Consider the following 19928-nt stretch of genomic DNA (forward strand, 5'->3'; position numbering starts at 1 on the left):
ACCTGTAAGAACTAGAAATTCGGGCATTGATGACCTCCCCACAGGACCGCTGAGGGCCTGGCCTCCACACACTTCTGGGGGCAGTGCCACTCGGAGCCACCTGCCTGGACCGACGCCCCCCCCCCCCCCGCCCCCATGCTGAAAACAGCTTTGCCTCAGCAGTTCCCCAGTCTCTGGAGCCAGACCATATCAGTTCAAATCGTGGCTCTGGCACTTACAAGCTCTGCAACCATGGGCAAGTTACTTAACCTTTCTGTGCCTTGGTTTCCTCATCTGTAAAATGGGGATAATGACAGTACTTACTTCACAGGGTTTCTAAGAAGATTAAACGAGTCAATTCCAGGAAAGCACATAAGGGCCAGTAGGTGTCTGTAATCGTTATTCACTACTCTAACTACTACTTGTTTTTGCTATTATGTATCTTACGGAAATTCTCATACATGTGCACAGAGAGGATGAATAAAGATGGTCACTGCAATGTTGTTTATAATATCCCCCAGAAAACCCCCAAAAACCTGGAGGCAAATCAAATAACATTAAGTCAATGCTGTAAACCAAATATGTTGCTTCAATACAATAGCTTTAAACTGTTTCAAAAGAATGAGGTAGATCTCTGTGTACTTGCGTAGAAAGCTTTCCCAGATGTATTGTTAGGCTAAGAAAAGCTAGGTGCAGAAAAACATGTTTGGCACAATCCCGTTTACGTGAAAAATAACCCCCTAAACTCTCCATGTAAGTGTGCCAATGTGTTTGTGAAACAGGACACACAGATACTAACGTGTGGACAGTGGTGGCGTCTGGGGGGAAGGTTAAGTTGAGGATGGGATGAGGGGAGGAAGGAGATTTGGGGTTTTTCTTCTTTATACATCTGCACCGTTTGAATCTTTATGACGGGAGAATATTTATAATACATGTGTAACTTTATAAAATAAGGAAAAAGTACTGCATACAATCCTTATGAGTTGAACTAAGCACAAGTTATCAGGGTGGGGAGACGGGGAAAGTGACGGGCGTGGGAACCAGGGCTGTGAGGCCTGGCAGCAGGCAACCGGGCAGGGACGGAACCCATCCACCTCCTTACCCGGTGCTGGCATTCCAGACCAGCAGCAATATCCACCTTCCTGAGGACTCACAAAGAATCCACTGACCTAAATGTCAGGGGAAAGATTAGGTAAGTTACGGGCCAGCCACTAAATGATGCACTGAGCAGTCATTAAAAATTGCACCACAGGGACTTCCCTGGTGGTCCAGTGGGTAAGACTCTGCACTCCCAATGCAGGGGGCCCGGGTTCGATCCCTGGTCAGGGAACTAGATCCCGCAGGCATGCTGTGACTAAGAGTTCACATGCCACAACTAAAGATCCCGCGCACCGCAACCAAGACCTGGCGCAGCCTAAATAAATAAATAAATATTTTTAAAAAATTGTACCACAGAACCGTTATAGACCTGGGAAGTACAGCTGCAAAACTGTACAACCTTATTTGCCTAAGACATTTGTGTGAGTGTGTGCATCCGTATATACAGATATATATACAGATACATGCGCGCACACAAACACACACTCACACAGTGTAAAAAAAAAAAAAAAGAAAAGACACGGTCCAAAATGTTAACAGTGATTATCTTTGGGTGGAAGAATTATAAATGATTTTTTAAGTTTTCTTTGCTCTTTTCCATATCTTCCAAACTTTCTATATCGCGTATTCTTTCTGTATTATACAAAGAAAAATCAAGTAATGACCATTTCACCTCCAGGCTGTGCCACTCTCTGTGCAACCCTGGGTCATGAAGCCCCTTCTCTCCAGTTCTGGTTTTTTTCCTGGGTGTCTGCTTGACAGTTTTCTACTCTCCTCCGGCTCCGGTAGGCTGGTGAGGCATCCAAGGAAAGCTCCCCGCTCCTGAGGCTCTTAGACTCCAAAGCTCCGGGCTGCCTTCATTGCTGCATAGATAAGCCTTTGAAGTGAAGCCCGGGGCCAGAGGCCTGATAAGAAGGGAGGGTCCGAAGGTACAGCCGAGCCCTCTGCCTCGCTGGGAGAGTGCAGGTACCTTCCCAGGGCACCCCTGTGTCTCAGCCTTCCCTCTGCCTGGACTGCACCCTCTGCCTTACCAGTTACAAGACCCCGACTCCAGCTCCCTGGCCAGCCCCGCTGCCACCTGCTCTCTGCAGCCTTTCCTGACGTGGACGCTGGAATCGAAGGCGCCCCTGTGGAAAGCCTTGCTCTGACCTGGACTGAGCCTTAGGGAGTTACTCAGCTGCTTGGTGCCTCAGTCTGCTCCTCTGTGTAACGGGGTAATAGGGCTCTGGGGTGATGATCAGAGCAGTGCTTGGTGAACAGTAAGAACAGCGCAGGGGCTGGCCGGCGGCAGTGGTGATGGGGGTCCTGGAACCCAGTGACCAAGTGACCCCCTTCTAAGGAAAACACAGTCATCAGGTGCTTCTGGGAGGTGGTGTGGGAGCTGAGGGCGGGGCCGGGGCATGAGCAAACAAAAAGAACAAAGACGCTGACCACAAGGGGCTGCGGTCTGGTGGGGAGACAGACACCCTCGCAGGCCGTGGCCCTGGAGCCTGGGAGCCAGAGCTCAGCCCTGCTGGGCAGCAGACAGGTCAGGAAACAGTACTTCAGCTAATCCTGAAGAAGAGCAGGTTCTCCAAGTGGACCACATGGGAATGGGCACCCAGGTTAAAAAAGCTGCCCCCAAATAGCAGGTGCAAAAGAAAGAAAAGGCACATGGAACATTTCCAGCATAGCAGAGGTCTGGACCGGCTGGAGCATCTGGCAACTGTGAGGGGTTCTGTGTGGAGGATGGAGAGGCAGGGACAGGGGGACAGCTCGCTCCCCAAGGGCTGAGCCTGTCAGGCTTTGCTGTGGAGGAGCCTCTGTGGGTTTCAAAGCAGGGAAACGACAGCACGAGGTGGGGAACGGCCTAGAGAGCAGTGAGGCAGTAACCCAGGCACTGTCAGAGGCAGGGAAAGGGCTGCAGGCGAGACCAGGAGGCAGAGAGAAGGAGCTGCAGCCAGCAGACAGGCACCAGCGGAGGAGGGAAACTCAGCGATGCCCTGGTTTCTGGCTTGGAGGACAGGGTGAGGGCGGGTGAGCAGAGGAACAGCCTCGCCTCCTCCAGGCCAGGGGACTCCAGGCCCTTATCTGATGAGCAGGCCAGCCTGCCCTCCCCCTCACCCCCTCCTGCCCAGACTGTCCACCCCAGGCAGTCTGACAAAGACCCCGGGTTGGGCTGGGGCCTTGAGGGGGCAACGAGGTTCTGGTCAAGTAAACACAGGAGGTCATCTCTGAGAACCGCTGCACAAACAAAAAGGGGAGGTCTGGACACCGAGGTCCCTTTCGAGCACCCGACCGAGACACTGGACAGAGTTTATCCACCCCCATGGTGGATGGGCCGTTTCTTCCCACTGAGAAGACAGTCACCCAACAAGGACTCTGTAAGTGACAGATGCTGGCCAGCGGTAGGAATTTATGAGGCCCCAGGAAGGGTTAGGAAGCTGAAGCCCCACGGCCCCTTTCTGGCTGGATCGTGCCCCACGGTGGCCCATGGCTGTCCAGCCCTGTGGAGCACGGCTGGTTTGTGCCCAAGCGGCCAAGGGGGAGACAATGAGACTGTTTCTTCTTCTCCACGGTGCCATCGACTTGACACTGAGGGCATTGATGGGCTGGTTACCATGGGAACTGAGCTGCTGATCCCATCCCATCCTGTGGAGCGTGAGGCTCCCTCCCGACAGCTGACGGCTATTCATCCCCGTTCTGCGCAGCACTGGACCGAGGGCCTTATGCCTGCTGCCGGGTCTTCAAAATTTCCTAAAGCAGAGGCACCGGACCTCAGGAAGACCCAGGACTCAGCAGGATGATGCGACCCTTGGGATCTGAAGAATCTACGGTGGGCTCCAGGGCACGGCTGGGCCACAGTGTGTAGCCCACCAGACCTAGGAGCAAACTAGAGCATCACGGGCCGGCTCCTCCCCATGCATCCTCGCAGAGGCGGGAGCTGCCGGCTGAGCGTGACTCTGAGAAGCAAGGGATTAAGATAAAAGGTGTGGGTGGAGATGGTTCAGTCCAGACACCGAGAGGAGCCTGACCTTGCTCGGTCAAAATGCTCACATCCTGCCCTCCACTGAAAGGCTCTCACAGGGCAGGGGCCATGTTTTCCTTATCTCTGAGGGCCCAGCACCCGCACACGTGCACATAACAAACACTGGCTGAATAAATGAGGGCGTGTCTGCTGGGCCCAGGCTGCCCTGGGAAGACGGCTCTGCCATCAGAGAAGCGGCAGAATCGGACCTCATCTCAGAGGGCAACCAGAGAGCCGATGTGGACTGAGGCACCACAAAGTCCAGAGCCCAGTGGCAGAAACACACAAGCCAGCAGACAGGGTCAGGATGATGGAGGCTTGGGAGCCCAGAGGGCACATCTGCAGAGCTGGGGAAGTCAGGTCCGGCCACAGATGGCCAGGAAGGATGAGGCGCTGACCAGGTGGGCAGGGGAAAGCCATCCTAGGCAGAAAGAACAGCACAAGGAAGCTGAAAGGGAAGCAAGTGCACAAAGTGAGGGGATCAGCGGGGCCGGAGCAGAAGGCAGTGGACTGGGCCTGCATGGCATGGACGGGTGAGAGGCCCAGGCCTGTGCCGGGTGGTGGCGGGGAGAAGCTGGGGGGACCTAAGAGCCATCCAGGAGGCCAAAGAGACAAGCTTGGTTATGGACAGGACAGGAGGCGCGGGAGCAGGGGAGCAGTGGTGACTTCCAGGCCTTGAGCGTCCGGTGGACGGTGGTCCCCCCTGTGGACGGGGACACACATAGAGGAGGAGGTTCGCAGCAAAGGAGGATCAGTCCCTTGGAGAATGTGCAGACTTTGAGGGACTGTGTGTGGCATCCTAGGGAGGGGTTGGTTTTTTTCCCTCCACGTGGAGAACTGTGAGTCTCAGTGCTGATGAGAAGGAGCCAGCGCAGCTACTCAGGATGGAACACGTCACCTCCAGCACCCTGCGTGCACATAAGCAGGTGGCAGGAAGGAGGGACAGCGGCTGGCAGGTCTGTCCACTGCTCACCCTCGTTTGAGACACAGAGGTGAGGTTCCTCTGCCAGAGGGGAGGACGGGGCAGGCGAGCCGAATGGGAGGGCTTTGGGCCCTGGCCTGTCAGTCACCGGTTTATAACCTGCAGCAAGTCACACTTAACTGGACCTGAGATCTCTTCACAGTAAAACAGGCCCTTGACACCTGCCTGCAGGGTGGTATGAGGCTCCGTGGGCGACAGCACTCCCAGGGAATTGCCCGCCAGGCGCAAGCACACGCCAGGGCCTCCGGTCAGTGCGAGGCCACGCCACAGTCCAGGCTGGAAAGGAGATGGCGCTCACAAGCGCAGTCAGAAGGCCTCCCTGGGCAGGGTGATGGGAGGAGCAGGGGGAGGGTGTCAGCGCCTGGCTGGGCTGGGTTAGACCGGAGGAACTACGTTTTAGAGGCAAGATCTGTGCAGAGACTCAGAGACCCCGAGGATCCCGGAGTATTCCCCAAGATGTGGACAGTCCTGCAAAGCCCAAGACCAGGGAGGGGGCCCCAGACAGTCCTCTGGCTCTCTCACCCCATCAGCCGCTGTGTTTCTCATTTGCACCCTTGGTTTCTGCCTAGAGAAGCTCAAACCCTCCCAAGGGACCAGACAGCCAAGGCAGCCACCCCGGCCTGGTTCTGAGTCCCCCTCGGACGCTGCCCTTGGGAGCTCTCCCGGCTCCATGTACTGCAACTCAGCCTGGCACGCATCTCTCCACCGCCACCCCCATCAAATAAAACCCTGTCCACTTTGATCCATTACCATCCGAATAAAGATAGCAAATGGGAAGGTGGGATACTACACAAGCTTCACAATCCCAATTTTGTTTGTACCCCCAGCCCCAGCTCACACCAGAACCTCTCCCTTGCCATTTGCAGGCCAGCCACCAGCATGGCTCCTGGTTCAGAGCATAAAAGACAGCCTCCAGCCGAAAATCAATACCAGAGAACTATGCTGCAGGTGACTGGGGAAGCTGCAGGGCTTCCCCTTGCCCCTCCCAACACTCCCTGGAACAAGTTCTGGCTCATTATTTTAACACCCAGCTAAAGCTTCAGCTTGTTTTCAGTTGTAGGAACAAGCCATCCACAGCATGACAATTTTCCTCTGTTGACAAGTGAATGACAAAGGCCCACCTGAAATTCTGAGCCAGGTATGCTCCACTCAGCAGCTATTTTAAGTACAACTATTTAAGGCAAGTTCAAAATCATTGAAGGCTCTTAGATCTTTTAGGGCCCTGACAGCCAGCCTACCGTTTTATGTTCAGACTCAGAACCAACAAATTAGTCAATTCCCCAGGCAAAGCAGAAACGTAAGGGCAAGCGTGGTGCCTCAGCGCCACCTTAAAAGTAAACATCACTTCTAAGAGCTGCAGACGTTGAGCTGCTGTGATTTGGTTTGTGCAAATGGCTTGTTGCCTTTCTCTTCACGTGAATAAACAACTTGTCTTTTCTCAGAGTCATTAGTGTCAAAGGTAACGATGTAGGTTGGAGTGAGGCCACCTCTGCCACAAACTGACCTGAGGGAGAAAGAAGCCTGGCAGAGGGAGAAGGCAGTGGCCAGCAGCAGGGTTCCTGGGCTCTGGGTCCAGCTCTTTCCCAACAGCCCCGTGAGCTGCAGCCAGGCATTGTTTCCCTAGGTCACCATTTCCTTGACAAGTGGATCAGCCCAGCCTGGGGAGTGTAAAGCACGGGCTTCTCATGCTGGGCCCACAGCTACCTGTATGCCCACAGGTGGCCCAGGAACACAGACAGCGGTATGTGTGTATGATGTGCATTTTTCTTTTCTTTCCCCCCTTTAACATTTCATGTGTATCTCTGTGTACGTGCACATGTGTAGGTGTACGTGTATACCCGTATAAATATGCACATGTATATATGCATGTACTTATGGATGTCTGTATACAACTGTGTGTGTGTGTATTTATTTATTTATTTATTTATTTATTTATTTATTTATTATGGCTGCGCTGGGTCTCCTTTGCTATGTGCGGGCCCTCTCCAGTTGCAGCGAGCGGGGGCCACTCCTTGCTGCAGTGTGTGGACCTCTCACCACAGCGGCCTCTCCTGTTACGGAGCGCGGGCTCCAGGCACGCGGGCCCCAGCAGTTGTGGAACGTGGGCTCAGCAGTTGTGGCTTGCGGGCTCCAGAGCACAGGCTCAGCAGCCGTGACCCTCAGGCCCAGCTGCTCCGTGGCACGTGGGATCCCCCCAGACCAGGGCTCCAACCCTTGTCCCTCACGTTGGCAGACAGATTTTTAACCAGTGTGCCACCAGGGAAGTCCCTACAAGTGCACATATTACATATATGTCTACAAAGTGCATTAAGAATTAGAACACTGCAGATGAAGTTTGAAATTCTACTACTAACTAGAATTTGCTGTGGATCCTTCCAGCCCAAGCTTCTATACTTTTACTACATGTGTAAACATTCATAAATATTACAGAATGGCTCAGTGTTTTTTTAAGTTTACATAAATACTATTACATTGTACATCGGCAACTTGCCTCTTTCACTCAACATTATTTCTGACATTTATCTGTGTAGATACATGCCTAGCTCACTCATTTCTAAGTATTGTTGAGTACCCCATGGTGTGGCTATTTCGATATGTCTCTCCATTCTTCTGCTGATGGATATTTAGGTTGTGTTTCCCTTCGTTTAAAAATGCCCCTGCGTTCATTCTGGTACAAGTCTCCCGGTGCACCTGTGCAAGAGTTTCTTATGACAAAGCTGAGATGTGGACTTGCTGATGTGACCTGACCCCAGATTACTCTCCAAGTAGTTGTCCCCATTTCCACTCTGTCAGCAGCATCTGAAAGTTCCAGCTCCTCTACAGCCTTGGCAACACTTCATACTAACACGTTCCCAGTCTGCCAATCAGATAGGTGTGAAATGGGATTACTGCCTGAAGGTGCATTGCCCCAACAGCTCCCGGGGAGGCTGGGCATCTTTTCTCATCGGGGTTTCCTTTTCATTCAATTCCCTACTCACATGCCTCTCCATTTTTCTACCTGGCATTTATCCTTTTTCTTATTGATTTATAACTTTTTAAATAATCTACGCATTAATCTGTTATATGTTATAAATACTTTTCCTACTCTCTTATTTGCTTTTCAACTGTTATGAAGCCTTTATTATACAGAACTTTTAATGGATCAATCTCTTCCCTTTTTTATTTGATCTTTTTGCATCTTGTTTAAGAAATCTTTTCCTTTCTCAACCCTCCTACGCTGTTGGTGGGAATGTAAATTGGTACAGCCAGTATGGAGAACAGTATGGAGGTTCCTCAAAAAACTAAAAATAGAACTACCATATGATCCAGCAATCCCACTCCTGGGCATTCATCTGGACAAAACTCTAATTCAAAAAGATACATGCACCCCTATATTCGTAGCAGCACTATTCACAATAGCCAAGACACAGAAACAACCTAAATGTCCATCAACAAAAGAATGGATAAAGAAGATGTGGTACATATATACAATGGAATATTATTCGGCCATAAAACAAGAATGAAGTAATGCCGTTTGCAGCAACAGGGATGGACCTAGAGATTATCATACTAAGTAAGTCAGAAAGAGAAAGACAAATACCATACGATATCACTTATATGTAGAATCTAAAATATGACACAAATGAACTTATCTACGAAACAGAAACAGACTCACAGACATAGAAAACAGACTGGTGGTTGCCAAGGAGGCGGGAGGTGGGGGAGGGATGGATTGGGAGTTTGGGGTTAGCAGAGGCAAACGATTATACATAGGATGGATAAACGACAAGGTCTTGCTGTATAGCACAGTGAACTATAACCAATCTCCTGGGATAAACCGTAAGGGAAAAGAGTATGAAAAAGAATGTATATATAAGTGAATCACTCTGCTGTAGAGCAGAAATTAACACAACACTGAAAATCAACTATAATTCAGTAAAATAAGTTTTTTTTTAAAAAAGGAATCCTTTCCTTTCCCTATGTCATAAAGGCCTTCCATGGCAGTTACACATTCAGGCTCTCATTCCATCTGGAGTCTGTTGTTATGGAGTGTGAGGTGAGGGTCTGGCTGCCCTTCCCTGCAGAGTCGGCCCTCTCAGCGCCGTTTACTGAACTGCCCAGACTTCCCATCCACATGAGCCTCTTCTGCTTACATACAAGCTCCCACATATGCCTGGGTTGGAGTCAACTCCACCAATGGACCAGACCATCACTGGGCCAAGGCGGAGCTGCTGTGATCACCAAGGCTTATAGTGGCAGAGACGCTGCCCATCTCCCTTCTCAGAGTTGTCTCTGGTATTCCAAGACCCTACTCTTCCTTTGTGTGATTTCATACTCCATATCAAAACCTATCAGCACTTAGGTTGCTTCCATGTCCTGGCTATCGGAAGCAGAGCTGCAGTGAGCATTGTGGTACATGATTCTTTTTGAATTATGGTTTTCTCAGGGTATATGCCCAGTAGTGGGATTGCTGGGTCATACGGTAGTTCTATTTTTAGTTTTTTAAGGAACCTCCATACTGTTCTCCATAGTAGCTGTATCAATTTACATTCCCACCAACAGTGCAAGAGGGTTCCCTTTTCTCCACACCCTCTCCAGCATTTATTGTTTGCAGATTTTTTGATGATGGCCTTCTGACTGGTGTGAGGTGATACCTCATTGCAGTTTTGATTTGCATTTCTCTAATGATTAGTGACGTTGAGCATCCTTTCATGTGTTTGTTGGCAATCTATATATCTTCAGATGAATGGAGAAAAAAGATGTGGCACATATATACAATGGAATATTACTCAGCCATAAAAAGAAATGAAATTGAGTTATTTGTAGTGAGGTGGATGGACCTAGAATCTGTCATACATAGTGAAATAAGTCAGAAAGAGAAAAACAAATACCAGATGCTAACACATATATATGGAATCTAAAACAGAAGATGGTTCTGATGAACCTAGGGACAGGACAGGAACAAAGATGCAGACATAGAAAATGGACTTGAGGACACGGGGAGGGGGAAGGGTAAGCTGGGACGAAGTGAGAGAGTGGCATGGACATATATATACTACCAAATGTAAAACAGATAGCTAGTGGGAAGCAGCCGCATAGCACAGGGAGATCAGCTCGGTGCTTTGTGACCCCTAGAGGTGTGGGATAGGAAGGATGGCAGGGAGATGCAAGAGGGAGAAGATATGGGGATATATGTATATGTATAGCTGATTCACTTTGTTACAAAGCAGAAAACTAACACATCATTGTAAAGCAATTATACTCCAATAAAGATGTTAAAATAATTTTTTAATTAAAAAAATACTTTGTTAAAAAAAATGAATACCACATGGTTTGAACAGTAAATGTCAATATGTCAAATTCCACTATTAAAAGATAAAAATTCCCAAATTGTCAAAATCAAAAATAAATAAATAGCTCATACCTGGCTTAAAAAGAAAACAAAACCTATCGGTATCACAACTAGATGACACTCAATTTACACGTTAATTCAGGGGACCTGTGACAGTCAGCCCTCCCATCAAGAACATAATCTGTCTCTCCATCATTCAGGCCTTCTTTCTCCTAATGCTTCTTTAAATGTTTTGTAATCTTCTCCACGCAAGTCTCGCGCTACTCTAAGATTTATTCCTAAGTCTCTAACAGTGCCTATGCTGCAGGGAATTATAATTCCTCTTATCTTTGCAGCTGTGGCCACTGTCGGGCAGCTCCTGTTGATCAAGCACCCACTCAACTCTCTCATTAGTTGGTCTCCAGGTTCTCTCGGATTATCCTTGTGGCTAATTTTGTCATCTGTCAAGAGTGACATTTGACTCTTCCCAATTTTTATTCCTTTTTTTGTAAATTGTGTTGCATTATCTGGGGCCCCCGGGGCCAAAAGAGGCTCATTTGTCTTGTTCCTGATGATGCATATTTTTAAATGGAGCGGATCCAGAGCCTTTATCAGACTCTGAAAAGGACCCACGATTCAAGAAAGATGAAAAACCATTGGTCTAATTTACCTTTGCACCACATAAAATAAACAGAATCAGGTTATCAGTTGTATGAAAGAAAGAAAGTAAAGCAATCAAGCCAGAACTTGAGCGCAGCAAAGACTTGGGAGAAAAAGAGTCAGGGCAGGTACCGGGCATAACACTAACTGCCCATGAAGGGTTGGGGGAAAGAGTCGCCCAAAGGAGACCCGGGACCAGAGAACGTAGCAGGAGACGAAGTGGACGAATCACAACTGTTGGAGGTGACACACTCTTATTGTGTGAACACAAACAGCTTCCAGCCCATGCTTCACCGCAGTTCACTCACCCATAAATCAAAGCTAATAATATCTACATCTTATTTATGAGTCACAAATTCTCCTGGCTGAAAAAGGCAAATAAGGTTTTTAAAGAGTTCTTAGTGAATAGGCAGAAGGTGGAGTGCTCCAGGCCTTTTCCACATTAGCAATGCACTTGGGGGAGGTGGGCAGGAAAGCAGGTTTGGGAATAAAGAATAACAGGCCCTCTTTGAGTAACTGCAAGCGCGCGTGGACGCGCGCACACACACACACTCGCCTGACACAGCTCGTATCCCAAACCAACCAGCCCCTCCGTTTGAGAGTGCCTCCAGTGGCAGCCCCAGAAGCACGCCCACCAGGCTGAGCGACCACGTTGTGTGCAGTCCACCCTGGCTGCCCTGGACCAAGTGGGGAGACACTGAAACGCTCCCCCAGAAGGTCCCGGGTGGAGGGGTGCACACCCTTGAGCAAACTTCTCTCCCACAGGCAAAGTGAGGACAGCAGACTTCATGCACAAGCAACTCAGTGAGTCAGACAGAAGTTGTTTCAAAGATCGGGCGTGGCCAGGGGACTGGCATTTCTGATCCCCAAGGACAGGAGTCATGAGGGGGAGTCACGATGCCTCTCTCCTGCAATGTCCAGGAGCTCTCCACTCAACTTCAGTTCCCCTCTGCTCATTTAATTATAAGAGCCAGAAACCCAGGCACTTTGTAATTTGTAATTTACCACGCCATTTAAGAGTCACTTCTAGCGGAAGACAAATTGCTGGACCATCTGGGCAGAGCAGCCAAGTTTAGCAGGAGCTGGGGCCCTAAGCCAACAGGGCAAGCAAGGCGCCGGATGGACCCTGAGGAGCCCCTTCTTCAGTCTGGACCGTGAACCAGGGAGACTTAGGAACCACAGGGAGAATTGAAGCCAGTGCTACTCAAAGGCAAATCTTAAATCACAGGATGTTTGGACAGACTTGAGTGGTCAAAATACAACAAAAAAAGATATACAAAGGATGTGATGGGTTCTTTCAGATACACTCTAACCTGTGGTGTGAAGTACAGCTGAAACAGGTAGAATCCACTTTTCCCAAAGGTGGCACATCTCACATTAGCAGCATCTGGACTAGACTCAGGATGCAAAGAGATGTCATTTACATTAGGGCCGCACCACACTTTGCTGGCTTCTGTCACGGATAACGATGAAACTAAATTTAACGCCACTTGGCAGTAGGGCTTGAGTTATGAGCGCGCGCGTCCCTGTCACTCCATTTGATCCTCTAAGTGTGTAGTTTGTAGGAGACTTGTTCACTGCACAGAGAGATCCACTGGTAGGACCGCACATTTGAGCCTGCTGCGGCCCCTCCCCCCGCCATAAATCAGGATCAACCTGCCCCACTGCCACCCTGCAGGGTTGGAGCTGGAAAAAGGGACCTGCCACCGAGGTCCTTTGGAGTTATGCACCCTCTGTGCCCGGAGTTTGTCCCCTCTTGCTAACTGACAGCAGTCCTGAGGGCGAGGCCACGGGAGGACGCCTGGCTCCCCGGCCAGGGTCAGACCCGGCAGGTGCCCTGCGGCCAGAAAACACAGGATCGTCGCAACCACTGCGCACGTACGCACTGTCACTGTCCGGACAGATGGAGAAGACGGGAAGTGACTTGCCTAAGGTCATACATCTGGTCCGCAGAAAACTACCATCAGAACCCCGCGCGGAGGCCCAGAAACAAAGCCAACTCCCTCCACCCCCGCCGTCGCCGCCAGAAGCCTGGAGGGGTTTCAAACGCGGGACCGCAGCCTCCGACCCTCGACGCGACTGCCCGGTCCCGCGCCTCCCGGGCGCAGGCACCAGCCGCCCTCCCTCCGGGAGTCGCGGACACCTAGGGAGCGCACGTCACCCCCGCAGCCGCCTGCCCCTCCGGCGCGCGCACAAGTTCCTGAGCCCCGCGCACAGGTTCCTGAGCCCCGCGCGGCCCGTCGAGGTCAGAGGGCCCGGCGCGGAGAGGCCGGCGTCGGCGGCGGGACAAGCTCGGGGGACACGGAGGACGGCTCCCGCCACGGGCTCTCCTCTCGCGCGGCTAGGCAGGTGCCCGCACCCGGGGCGCTGACCCCGTAGCGCCGGGCCTGCCCCGGCGTCCCCGCCGAGGGCCCCGCGCGCCGCGCTCCCAGGCGACTCCCTGCAGGGCGGCCCCTCGCGCCGCGCCCGCCGGAGGCCGGGAAAGTTTCGGGCGCGCGGGCCGGTCGCACTCACCTGGCCCAAGTTGAGGTAGCCGTGCGCCGCGGCCACGCGGTCCGCGGCGGCCGGGCCGCCCAGCACTTGCACCGCCCAGTGGTTGGTGTAGACGGGGCGCGGCGGCGGCGGCGCGGAGCAGGCGGCGGGCAGCGCGAGCAGCAGCAGCCAGCGCCAGGGGCGCGGCGCGAGCGGCCGGAGCCCGGGCCCGCCGGCGCCGGCCGTGTCCGTGTCGGTGTCCGCGTCCCAGGCGGCGGCGGGGGCCCGGGGCGGCGGCCGGGGCCCTGGCGCGGGCGGCGCGCGCGGAGGCATGGCAACGGCAGGCTCGCTCGGCGCCCGAGCGGCGAGTGCGCCAGGGGGTGGGGTGCCGCCTTTTAAAGCCGCTCCGCGCCGGAGAAGCGCCGCCGCCGCCGCTGCGGGCGGGAGCGAGGGAGGAGGGGACGGCCGCCGCGCGTTCCCGCCCGCGCGGCCCGGCGGCGCCCTGGCCCGCGCTCAGCGGCCCGCACCCCACCTTCGCGAGCCCGGGGCGAAGCTCCCGCCTGGAACTTCCCGCAGACTTCGGGGACCCTCGGGACACGCGTTCCACTGGCGTCCGGGAGGGCCCGGGTTGTCTCAGGTGAGTCCCGTTCCCAGCCTGGCGGGCTGGGGGCCGGCGCCCCCCTCTGGTAGGGCAGCCTGGGGGCCTCATTTGCCTGATGGTGTTTTGACCTGCGTGCGAGGCCTTGCTCTTGCTCGTCCCTGCGTGAGACAAGCGGCTCGCCCTAGGTCCTGGATTCTGGGGCAAGAAGCCACAAGGAAAGACAGGTCAGGGCCCGTTCAGAGCTAGGCCTGATGGAAGGGGCTTGGTGAGGCGGGCAAAGACGTTTGGCAGATTAGCTGGCTTCGGGAGGAACCTCGGGGGACAGCCGAGGTTGCAGCCCACTGCGGGGTAGACGGTGCTGTGGATCCCGAGCTGTCCAGTTCCTAGCTGTGTGATCCTGGGCAAGTTGCTGTCCTTTCTGAGCACAGGGCTCCACCTGTGATAGCGGGTGACAGTAGCTATCTACCCCGTGGGGCTGTTTAGGGCATGACATGAGCGCTGGCCTTGCAATCGGATGTTGATAAATGTTTACATGAGCGCAGAGCCTGCCGCATGGTAGGTGATCACTAGCTGTGTAGACTCTTAAAAGCTCCCGCTGACCTGGGACCAATCAGTGGGAAAGTAAGTGGAATCATCTTGGCCCCGGCTGCCTGGAGCAGCCTAGAATCCAACAGAGACTTATTTGGTGCACCTGGAGAGCTGCAGAAATGTTCACACCTGCAACAGGTGAATGGCAGGATCTCTTCTCCCATTCCTCCCAAGGGGTGTTGGTCCCAACTGGCCACATGTGGAAAGCAAGCCTTTATTACCCTGATTACTACCGGCTGGTGAAGAAACAAAAACTAGGCCAGGAAGCCCTTGAGGTGGGAAGGGAATCGTGCCCTGATGGTCTGTCTCCAGGAGCAGCCCCTTGCCTTCGGGCTGCTGTAGAGAGCTCACTGTGCGAGACTGTGGCGTGGCAGGTGGAAGGTCGGTGACGAGGGGCAGGAGCAGGTGGGGACAGAGCAGGACCCATGCCGATGGCTTCCCCGGGTCCTTTCCAGCCTCCCTCTCAGGAGCCCTTCGGTTTCATAACCCACATGATTCATCCTTTCTGCTGGCGTGACTCACCCCAGTGGAGGTGGGAGAACAGGGACCAGCCAAATTCTTGTTCACAAGTGCTCCTGCCAGGGGCCCCTCTGGAACCTGGGGACTGAATTCCCACACTTTCTTCCCTTTTCTGCACTAAATGCAGTTTGTCCTCCCTTTCCTCCCCTGGCCAAGTGGGCTCAGCCCACGATGCAGAATGCAGGCCCTGAGTTTCCCTCCTGCAGATGGCCTCACCCTGCCCACGTGAGAGACAGAGGCCCTAGCACAGGCTGGGCTGCCCTGCGGGAAATCGCACTGCCCTGACAGGGCAGAAACAGTACCCAGAACCCACAGCCTGTCTCTTCCCAATGCCACCCTGGCTGCCCACAGAGGAGGGACACTGGATTAAAGGCCTCCCTCTGTCACTTACCAGCAATACACTTGTCACCTTTCTGGCCCCTGTTGGCCAGACTGTCCCTCGACCCTGTCCTGGACCTTGTGTTGTACTCCTTCAAGTACGTGACCCTCTTCAAGCTAAGGCTACAATGCACATAGTCTAAGTTATTATGAAGCGGCTCATGTGTCCCCAGAGGATACTGCCAAAGCAGCAGTGATTTTGACAGATAGAGATAAGGGTTTTTCCATAATAATTTAGTAGATTAAGGGATTCAGCCCACTGAACTGAGAGGAGACTAAAATGCATCTGAATTTTTATTTGGAGGGATCCGAATTTATTTTATTAATAGATCTGCTCATTTGGGGTAAACTTTACATTTACTGTGGATGTGCCCAGACAATATCTTGGCTTCAATTTTGTCGGGAGCCCAGCTTCCCAAAATGAACATCTTAAAGCACCTGCTGTGGGTTGCTCATTGATTTACAAGGTGACAGGACAGCTTGATCCCAGAAGGACCAGCCCTTTGCACTGTGACTGGATCTGCAATAAGACCTGCCTCGTCTTCCTGTAGGGAGGGGGTTTACCACTCACTCCAGCTCCAGCTCTCCAGATGGCCCTTGAGGGCCACACAGCTCTGTAGGGACAGGGGTGGGGGGCCTGCTGCTTCCCTAGTCTGAGGTCAGCAGGCCTGTGGATGGACAGGACATAGACCACAAAGGTGACTGGAGCCAGGAAATTTTTCGGTTTTTTTTAAAAATTTTATTATTATTTTTTAAAATTATTTTTTGGTCACACTACACGGCATGTGGGATCTTAGTTCCCTGACTAGGGATAGAACCCACACACCCTGCACTGGAAGCGCGGAATCTTAACCACTTCGGAAGGAGGCAATTTCTGGATCAAATTCTGTTTCAACACACCCCAAGTGGCTATGTGAAGTCTTCTGCTATCAAGTGGTCCGGGCAGCACTGGGCACCCCTTGGCCCCAGCTGTGTAATCCTGTACTTGCTGTGAAGGGATCAATGGTGGGCATGAGAACACACTGTAATTCAGTAACATCTTCCCAGTGATGCCACCTCCTCTTGTCTGATTTGGGAAGATACTAGCATAAATATCACATCTTTGTATTAGCATTTTCTAAAACTTCTGAAGGGAAGTTTTCTAAAACTTCGGAAGTGTGCTAGGTTCGGTAGGTTTAGGTTGGGGTGGCATCCCTCAAAGAACGTCTGATGGGCACCACCTTCAGGATGTGGGAGAAGAGCACGCACTCAGCAGAGCTTCCCTGCCACTTGTGTGCAACCCCGGGCAAAGCTATTCCAGTATCCTCTGCCAAAATGGCAGTAATGATGCTGTGCCGATGCAGGGGATCTGTGGAGCCAGTCAAAGCTGACAGGGGCCAAGCCCCTTGCCCAGCCTGGCACCAAGTACACGCTGCGCAAATGGTGATACCGGTGACCACTGCTGCCGCCGGGCACCAGGAGCGTCCAGTGGGGTAAGATGGGCAAGGCTGCACACTCTGTCCCTCTGTGGGGTTCACGGGCACATAAATGTCCTGTCCTTCCACCAGGCCTAGTTGCACATTTCCTCACATCTTAACATCCCTGAAATCGGGGAAAATCTCACAGTCCAGTGTCTTGTGATCACCACTGGCCTGGACCGAAATTGACCGAAATTGACTTCTTCCTGAGACGATTTGTGTTTGCTCCCCCCAGTGGTCTGGGACACAGCTCCTGAGACCCCTTGGGGACCACATGGGTGGTGTGACCCCCAGCTGAGAACCAGCTTATGGTTCAAATGATCAGTACAAGCATTTCTCCCTGCCTCCACCATGGCCAGGGGACAGGCCAGGGGGCTCCCTGCTGTCCCTCTCTGGTGGTGGGTTTATTTCTCATCTTCTCCTGCACCAACGGTGCAGCCTTTCACTGGCACATGAATGGAAGAGTCCCCATGACACTTCCCAACTTGGACACTTTTGCTTTCTCAGCAATATGTCAACTCCTGGCGCATCTCCCACTTAAGGGTGTCTCTTGGATTTGGTGAATATGGCATTAATGCCTCCAAGACGTACTGCAGTGGAGATGCCTATTTGACTCTCTCAAATGGCTCTGATGTTTCTTTTTGTGGCATCTATTAACATTCTACAGCAGAGGTACAGAAAGTGCCGTGTTTTTAATGAAAATCTGTTTTGACTCCTTTGGCAAAGCAAAGGTCTCCCATCGCCTGGTTAGTGTGAATTTTCAAATTCTACCCTTCTCTCAGGAGAACACCTGGATGGTTTAGACTACACAGCATTCAGAGGTGTGATGCCCGATAGGACGCATTCTGTAGAGCTGACAGCCCTGACACCAAGCCTGGATAACACACATGGTCCCTAGCCTGGGGGACAGGAGATGCTGACACAGACGCCACATAGCGAGTGGGCCTGTGATGAGAGTGGGCCCGCAGAAGAGTAGACCACTGCCTCCTTCCACCCCTTCCACACACACCCCGTCTCCTCACCCCACCCCCACCCCCGGTCCCGAGAAAGCATCCAGGCCCAGGGCTTCTACAAACCAGGGGTCCCCCAAATGACTCCAAGTCTTTTCACCCCAAATCCTTCTCGCTCTGGTGGGTCAGGGGTCTTCCCTTTCTGTCTTGCTCCACCTTCCACTCTGTGTTATTGCCAGTTTATCTCATCATCTCCTCAGTGTGGGCTCTGATTCATATTGGGCTTTACTCCTTTCGAGGTGGGGGGTTGACCATCTTGGGGGGTGCGTGGAGCAGCTCTCTGCCCACCCCACTCCCACCCACTCTTTGCCTCTCTGGTTAGACTCTCCCTTTATACCTAGATCCTCGTTGTCTTAAGAGTCTTGTGAAAACTGCTTCTCCTGCAAAACAATTATCCTGAATCTAGCAATTATGTATCTCAGTGTTCCTTTCATAAACTCCCAGGCAAAAATTTAGTGTCAAACAAGGAATTTAGGAGCAAAACAGCTGAAACTCCCTCAGAAGCTCTTCCCAACTAAGAATGAAAGCTTTGCCATTTCTCTGTTTTCCCTTCTTGCCTTGGCTCCCAGGAGGCTCCGCGCCCCATGTGATAGAAAACCACAATGGTTTACTTTCTCCTTGCCGCGGCAGTTAGGATGCCTCTGGTTACAAGTACTGGAATATCCAAGTAAAAGGCACGTGGACAATAAAGATGACTCACTATCCCATGAACAGGAATTTGGTGAGAGCTGGATCCAGGGTTGTTAATTCAGCAGCTCAGTGACAGCAGGGCTCAAGATAGCCTTCCTGTCCTTTGCCTGGCCTTCTCCTCACGGACAGAGACAACTGCCCCACCCTGGGGCATCTCAAGATGGCCTCCAAGGAAGGAATGGCAGGAGCGACCTTCCCTCTCCTGACTGTCTCATCTCCTTAGGGGAACACACCCAATGTCCAGTCCATTTCACCTCAGGCCCCACTGACCCGAACTGGATCACAAACCCTCCCCCTCCCAGGTAATCATTGACAGAGTAAGCGGGGTCACCCACGTTGGTTTGCATCAGTCTTGGTTTTCCTCCTGGGGAAACATCACCGCCCCAGACTGAGTAAAATCAGAGATCTGCTAGCAAGACGCTGGTCCAGGAAGGCTGCTGGCTGGGCCTACCATCTCCTCCCCTCCCTTTCTATTCCATCACCTTCATATAGATTCAGACTGCAAATGCATATTTATTGAAAGGAAGAACACAAAGGAGGAGGGAGGGAAGGAAGAGTCCCCCCCCCCATGCCAAGCAGACCCCCAGGATCGCACTGCATTCTACCCGAGCCCAGCAGATGGGCAGCGGGATCTGCGTCTTATTCCTGGGTGAGGACATCATTCCTTTGATGCCAGGATGAGTTTTGGCTTCGTTGCCTGAGCACTCTTTCCAAGTGAGAATAAATTAGGAACTTGGGCTCCGCCCCCCCCACTCTCTGCAAATTGAGCGAGGCACAAGCTGGAGAGAAGAGCTCGAAATCCAGTCCTTTCTAGACAACCATTGTCTCGGGAACCCGAGTGTATAAAGAGATAATGGGGAACGTGCATCTCAGGGGCCGGGCTGGGTGCAGCAGAGGAACTGGCTGCTGCAGCCGGAGGCAGCAACGCGGTCGGTCTCTTCTCTGTCCCCCCGCCCCCTCCAAGCTGCCCCTCCCTGGTTGCCCCTCCCTGGTTCCTCAGGGAACCCTCCCACCCCCACCCCCACCCCGTGGGCTCCTGCTCTGGCAATTAAGCACACTCATCTTTTCCTCTCCCAGATCCTTCTCCTCATCTGCACGTTTCCCAGCGCCCTGCCCCCCACCCTAAACAGGCTCCCTCACCCCCCACCCCAGGCCCTGGAGAAGGTCACCTGGCTC

At 52.6% G+C, this 19928-nt stretch overlaps 1 protein-coding gene and 1 non-coding gene across 6 annotated transcripts in view; one reads left to right on the top strand and one right to left on the bottom strand.

The window, feature by feature from the left end:
- PCSK6 (proprotein convertase subtilisin/kexin type 6) overlaps positions 1 to 13951 on the bottom strand; it is a 190399-nt gene extending 176448 nt beyond the window's left edge. For all 5 annotated transcript variants that reach the window (XM_060005284.1, XM_060005283.1, XM_060005286.1 and 2 more), the window contains exon 1: positions 13552 to 13951. In XM_060005284.1, coding sequence (XP_059861267.1) covers positions 13552 to 13842 — 291 coding nt within the window. In that variant the 5' untranslated portion in view covers positions 13843 to 13951. The remainder of the gene's footprint in view (positions 1 to 13551) is intronic.
- Positions 1237 to 1309, top strand: TRNAG-CCC (transfer RNA glycine (anticodon CCC)). Its single transcript has one exon. It is a non-coding gene; the product is annotated as a tRNA-Gly (tRNA).
- Positions 13952 to 19928: the final 5977 nt, after the last annotated feature.

Source organism: Delphinus delphis, chromosome 2 (genome assembly GCF_949987515.2).
Source record: "Delphinus delphis chromosome 2, mDelDel1.2, whole genome shotgun sequence".
Taxonomy (NCBI): Eukaryota; Metazoa; Chordata; class Mammalia; order Artiodactyla; family Delphinidae; genus Delphinus; species Delphinus delphis.